Raw genomic sequence first — 6,121 nt, 5'->3', positions numbered from 1 at the left:
GCTGCTGAGTTTGCATATTTTGCTGTGAAGTACAGCCAGACTTTTGACCGCTTCGCCTTGGACATTTTTAATCTGTAGCTCTGCTCTAACTGAACGTACGTACTTGGCCCCGCCTACTATCCTCGGAAACGTAAAATGATTGGCTAGAATCTAAAGTGTATCACAGCTCAGGGGAAAAAAAGCACCGAAATAAAGCACCGAAATGTGCGCTGCTTTTCGGTCTGGTTACTACCGTTTATGTCAGAACCGGTGCCATCATGGCACCGGACACCGGTACCCATCCCTATTGCCATCACTAGTGTGTGAATGTGTGTGTAAATGGGTGAATGACTGAATGTAGTGTAAAGCGCTTTGGGGTCCTTAGGGACTGAGTAAAGCGCTATACAAATGCAGGCCATATATCAGTGCTGATGTGGCAGTATTCCTTGAAGGGCGACAGTCAGGAGATTACTGCAGCGGCTACATGCACCTTAACGGCAAAAATTTAAAAAAAAAAGTGACTGTTAAAGATATTACTGGTGAATCGTGAAGGCGGGGCCCCTAAGCTGACTACAAAATGTAGACCATCATTTGCAAAGCTGTGTGTAGGGTCTATAATATTCACAGAATAATGGAGCGTCTCGGTTTTAGTATTTTATTCAGTGCAATCATTAATACGGCTTCGATAAAAGCAGATCTGAGCTGATGCACGTGAAGATTAGCTGAAGAGGTTAATTGAAGGTTACAATTTATTCATTGCGTTAGAGACGTATTCGCTTCATGGTCGCTCAATTTGCATCTGTCTGCTCAGCCGCATTAGTTATTTCGAAAAAATATCCTCTTCCAGGTGTATTGCTTTGCCCTTAACCAAAAACACATTTTGAGGACCTTGGTTCACTTCATCTAATGCATCAATGTTCCGTTTGCAGATGCTTGAATAACATCTAATTCGGGGACAAGCCATAACCTGGCGACAGGCTTGACATGTTTACAGGCTCGATTTAATAAATTCTGCTCCGAATGACGCATTTTGCTGTCCTTACAAACATGGTAGCTGCTGTTTGTCTCCTAAGTGAGTTGTTGTTGGGTTGGAGTACATCCTGTTTGGGCGAACAGGGCCACGCATGGTGAACAAATAGCCTTCCAATCGACTGATTTAAAAGATGAGTGTCGGAAAACTTGGTCTCCTCTTCACTCCAGTATCTGTATTAGTTATTGTTGCCTCACTTGGATGATGACTTAATTAAAAATATTTACTAATTACCTCCTTCAGAGAGTTAAAGTATTTTCTCTTTTAATCTCATTGATTACATGTGTATAAGAGGCGATTTTAAAGTGTTCTTTTGTTTCCATTTAAGGTCTGGCTGTCATGCATTTTCAAGACACAAACGAGTTAGACGTGGGGAACAACCCTAAAGTTGGAACAAAGCGCTACATGGCCCCTGAAGTGCTCGATGACTCCATCCAGATGGATTGCTTTGAGTCCTACAAGAGAGTGGACATTTGGGCCCTGGGCCTCGTCCTGTGGGAGATCGCCAGGAGGACAGTCAGTAATGGTCAGTACATGTTTTACACAACACTGTCCTGTTGGATTCAGCTCTGACCTGTTGTGATTACGTCACTAAGGCACAAGGCCATCTGTTAGTCTTGGATGGGTGTAGTAGAAACTATAAGAACAGCTGCAAATATTATGTACGCGATCAGAAAATTGGGCATGGCATATTTGTGCTGTTTGCAAAGATACTGCATTGAGGTGGCTGTAGTCAGGTCTTTCTTCAGAAACAAAACAAGTCATGGCTTCAGCTTGGACTGAGTAAAAGCTTTTTATATATTGATTTAAAGATGTAGCCTTGATACACTTTCTGTGAACTAAAACCCACTTCTTATCTTCACTGTTAAAGGGGCTTTAAGCAGGATTTAAGATATTGAGTGGACATCTCAGTCAGCAATCATTGTAATATATATTTTTATACTTTACACTCTTAAACTGTGCAATCTCCGAAGTAAGCTGTTCTTCTTTGTCTTCTTCTTGTAGGAATTGTAGAAGATTACAAGCCCCCTTTTCATGACGTGGTCCCAAATGATCCGAGCTTTGAAGATATGAGGAAGGTTGTGTGTGTGGATCAGCAGAGACCCAACATCCCAAACAGATGGTTTTCAGACCCAGTAAGTAATGTTACTTTTGTCAGAAATACACAAATGAAGTAAAATCCAGAGTTTTTAGTGTTTACATCAGGCACATTGATCAATTTCCATTTTTCCTCTTTTTTTAGACTTTAACCTCCATGGCTAAACTCATGAAGGAATGCTGGTACCAGAATCCGTCAGCCAGATTAACGGCGCTGCGCATCAAAAAGACTCTCACAAAGATCGACAACTCTCTGGATAAAATAAAAACAGACATTTGAGCCTTCCCCGAGAAGACGAAGCAGGCATGTACTGAGGGCCACTGAAGATGTCCGGAGGATGGACCACCTTAGAGAAAAATCTCAAAAGATAAATGACTCAATAATTTCAGTGCCCTTATAGTGGCACAGACTTATATTTATTTTAAAACATTTGAGGGACATATTTTGGCATCCAAAGATGGCTTACCAGGCATTTCCGAGACTGCCGATGGTCTTAGAAATGGGAAAATATCTATTTCAACTTTTATCATAGGAGCTTGACTATTAGAAATGTTCTTCAAGGAAGAAACTTACCAGGGCATTTGAGTAGGGTTGCTTGTTTTTAGAAGAGCAGATTTTGTTTGAAAACCTTTTTTAGCTTGGAAAATGTCTGAACGCGGTCATTTCTTTATCTCTTTAATTGTACTGTGTTGTTCTTTTGCATTACGGTCGATCCATTTGGAAAAGTTGTCAACTCGCCGGTTGAACTTGCCTAGTCAGTCAGCAAATTTTGTAACACAGTGAACATGTCGAGGTGTGTTATGTCTCACTTTGTGTCCAGTACCACTGTTTACAATGCTGTCAGAACAAGTTTCTTGGGATTTTATTCAGTTCTGTAACATTTAGTTGTACAGTCAAGTCAGTGGCACCATCCTTTTCCCGATATCGTCCAACTACAAGGTACTCTGTTGCAAACCTTTTGTATATCATCATTAACTTTACATTGAATTGTTTTTTTTTATCTTGTTTTGCTTCTTCAGCTTTACAGAGACGTATGCTAAAAGAACAAATACAATATCTGCTAGATGATGCTGAACTGTATTCCTCCAGAGGCCTGTAAGTAAGCCTGTAAAGCCTGTATATTGTCTTAACGCGTGCATTGTCGTCTTAATGCGTGCATTGTCAAAGTAACTGAAGTCAAACTTCAGCGTTTTTTAATTTCTTTAACATTTTATATCAATTAGTTATTTCTATTAATTAAAATGGGGAAAAAAAGAAGTAAATTACATCTGACTGGTGTCTTGATACTGTGTCGAAGTGTGTAGAAATATCTCAAAAGTCTGTAAAAGAAATTCACAACCTTGAGATCAATTCAAATGGTGATGCCTTCTCTTTTTCTTTGCCACCGCCTTCATCAGGCTCCTGTTCAGTAAATCTTTCTTCTTTTGATGTGACCTTTCTTCAGAGTCATCACAGGATATCTTGAAGGTTTAATAGATTTGAAGCAATACCTCCGTTTATTTCCCCCATAACCTATCAAAATTTTGGCAAAGTTTTCTTAATTTCGAGAAGTAATCCACAAGACTACAGAGAGGTTTTCTAGCCTCACCTGTAAAGTGTTCACTGAAACCTCTTATCATACCTTTGCTTTATTCCTGATTGGTAAATGTTAATATGCTAAGATGGAAAATTAGTTGTATGAAATCGAGTGGTTAGCCTCAGCATGCTTCTGCTGGCTCTACTCTAAAATGCCCATTTTCATTTCACTTTGTTCAAGCTGGGCTTTGATGTCAAGATGCTATTATGACAGCTGTTAATCTGTTAAGTCTTAACTATCCAGCTGTTTTGTCCTTGCACTTTCTGAGTACAGTGTCTGACTGTTCTGAACTTTTCCAGCTTCTACGAATCTAACAGAAAATTCAGCTCACAGTGCATAATAAGGACCATTTCCATCTCAAGTGGAATATCAGAGCTTTTTATCTTTCCAGCTAAAACAGCAGCTTCTTTTCTGACTGCTGGAGATGTGCTCTAACAATGCGAACAGTTAATTTTTTATTTATTTGGTGAAGGTAAGAAGCCCAAACTTTGGGGAGAGCAGAATTTGGCAGTGTCAAACTGGTTACAAACTAATTCATATGAAGAGCTATAGGCCAGATGATTGAATGACAACAGTGGGTGATTAACCATGCTAAGATGTCCTGTGTGTGTTGAAAACAGCTGTCAGACTTTTAAGGTATACAAGTCTTCATATTCAGTGTCATTTGATCCGTCCGGAGACCGCAGAGCAGAGGTTTGACTCCAGTTTTAATGTCCCATCCTGTTTCTTTGAGGTTTAGGGCTAGACTTGGTTGCACTGTATTCATTATCTGAGAGGGTGTAATGGTGACGAAGTATGTGTTACTTTTTTCCAGTAAGTAAATATCAAAATATTTGAAAGAATTTAAATGTTAAAAATGAACGATATAGAGTCAATTTATACCAGATTATATAAAGACACTCATGGATAAACAAAAAAGACCCAACTTCATGAAAATCCTACATCAATCCTACAGTCTTGGATGTTTTTTTTTCTTTTCTTAGCACCCTCAATAAACATTGTGCATTTGCCTGTCAGTGTATCTGTACAAGTTCTCATTTTTCTTATGTTGGTTTTGTGACTTGATGTTCTCCTAGTAGTGCCTTGATGAAGACTGTGTCAGTCACCACATTAGTAGTGATTCATTTTCTTAACTGCCAAGGACCACAGCTGGTGCAGTTGGAGCAGAGACTGTTTGTGCTGCGAGAACCCCCAAAAAGCCAAGGTTCCTGGATTCAGAGTTTACTAGTGGCTGCCTCACCACTTCTTGTTTGTAGACAATGTGCATACCGCCCATGAATAAATAGATTTTTTTTTTAAAAAATCCCGATTTTTGATTGTGTTATGATCGTGTAGTCTGTGAGATCAAACCTTCACTGTCCCTGGAGACATTGGCACCTTTTGTTGCTATGCAGCCTCAGCAGCAGAAACATGGCTGGCTGTAAATAACTTCTTTCATGCAGGTGAGTCCAGCTTTGAATGTACAGCAACGTCATTCACTGTTGATCAACTAAGTGTTTACTTTCTGCCTCACTAGAAGGGAGGTCAGAAGTGGCGTCTGTGCAGCCTAGTTTTTTTTTTATTCTGTTTTTGCTTCTCTCATCCAGGGAGAGCAGTTGGAATGGCCACAAGATAGGCTGACGGTTGGATTACCAAACTCTCAAAACAGGCAACTGTCAGATCCTCGAGGGCACCACACTTGCAATTAGCTGATTTTTTTATTTTTTATTTATTTTTTAAGGAGTTTGGAAGTACAATATTAATATTGGTGGGACCAGCGTAATTGTCATAGGCTGTATATAAAAGATGGGAGTTATCCACAGGACTGCAAACTCACATTTGAGAGCTTGAAAGAGCCTGAACAATGGTGGGCTAAAGCTGCCTTGGCATCCACCTGGCAAAGCAGCTGTACACCAAAGTTTTAAAGGGTAAGTTATCAAAAACATAATAGTAATAATAAAATCACCCTTGTACTGTTGATACATGTAGATCAGATACCATTAATAGCTTTTTAAACAAGTTGTAAACGTACTTTAAGCTGTAAAGCTGCAGTGACTTACTTTCTACAGCAAGCTTGAGGTGCCCACTGGAGGAACTGCACTTAAGTGTGTACTATAAGTGTATACTGCTAAGGTGCACAGTAGATATTTCTATTATGAATGTTCCAAAAAAGTGCCACAAACCTGTTTAAGATATTGATTCTGATTCGCTGCGATGGTGTGGTGAAGCTGTGTTGGTATCCACCTGTCAGTCATAGCAATCATGACCCCTAATCCCTAATGCATCATTTTAAGGCTTAATGACATTTTAACATGTTAACAGGCAGCTGCAAAGGAGAATAATCCTTGAGCAGTTTTTTTTTTTTTTAAATAAAGGGAAACATTGGCTTCCTTAGAGACCAAAACTGTTTTTGTAGCAGGCTGTAAACATGTTTTTAAAGTTGGGCTTTGTAACATGG

General features: G+C 39.5%; 1 protein-coding gene across 1 annotated transcript; it reads left to right on the top strand.

The window, feature by feature from the left end:
* The first annotated feature begins 1,307 nt into the window (after positions 1-1,307).
* On the top strand, positions 1,308-3,373 carry LOC102212013 (activin receptor type-1-like). Its single transcript, XM_005723389.1, has 3 exons — positions 1,308-1,535; positions 2,015-2,145; positions 2,253-3,373. The coding sequence occupies exons 1-3, from the start codon at positions 1,349-1,351 to the stop codon at positions 2,385-2,387; spliced, it is 453 nt and encodes a 150-aa protein (XP_005723446.1). The 5' UTR covers positions 1,308-1,348; the 3' UTR covers positions 2,388-3,373.
* The last annotated feature ends 2,748 nt before the right edge of the window (positions 3,374-6,121 follow it).

This window comes from Pundamilia nyererei, unplaced genomic scaffold (genome assembly GCF_000239375.1).
Source record: "Pundamilia nyererei isolate P.nyererei 1_Seehausen unplaced genomic scaffold, PunNye1.0 scaffold00009, whole genome shotgun sequence".
Taxonomy (NCBI): Eukaryota; Metazoa; Chordata; class Actinopteri; order Cichliformes; family Cichlidae; genus Pundamilia; species Pundamilia nyererei.
The sequence above is the reverse complement of the archived record's forward strand: the minus strand, read 5'-3'. Positions and strand labels throughout refer to the sequence as shown.

Bases quoted from the DNA above. Each gene is read 5' to 3' on its own strand.
- LOC102212013 (XM_005723389.1), top strand. From the start codon at position 1,349: ATGCATTTTCAAGACACAAACGAGTTAGACGTGGGGAACAACCCTAAA. The intron at 1,536-2,014 runs GTCAGTACATGT...TTCTTCTTGTAG, and splicing joins CAGGAGGACAGTCAGTAATG to GAATTGTAGAAGATTACAAG. The intron at 2,146-2,252 runs GTAAGTAATGTT...CTCTTTTTTTAG, and splicing joins ACAGATGGTTTTCAGACCCA to ACTTTAACCTCCATGGCTAA.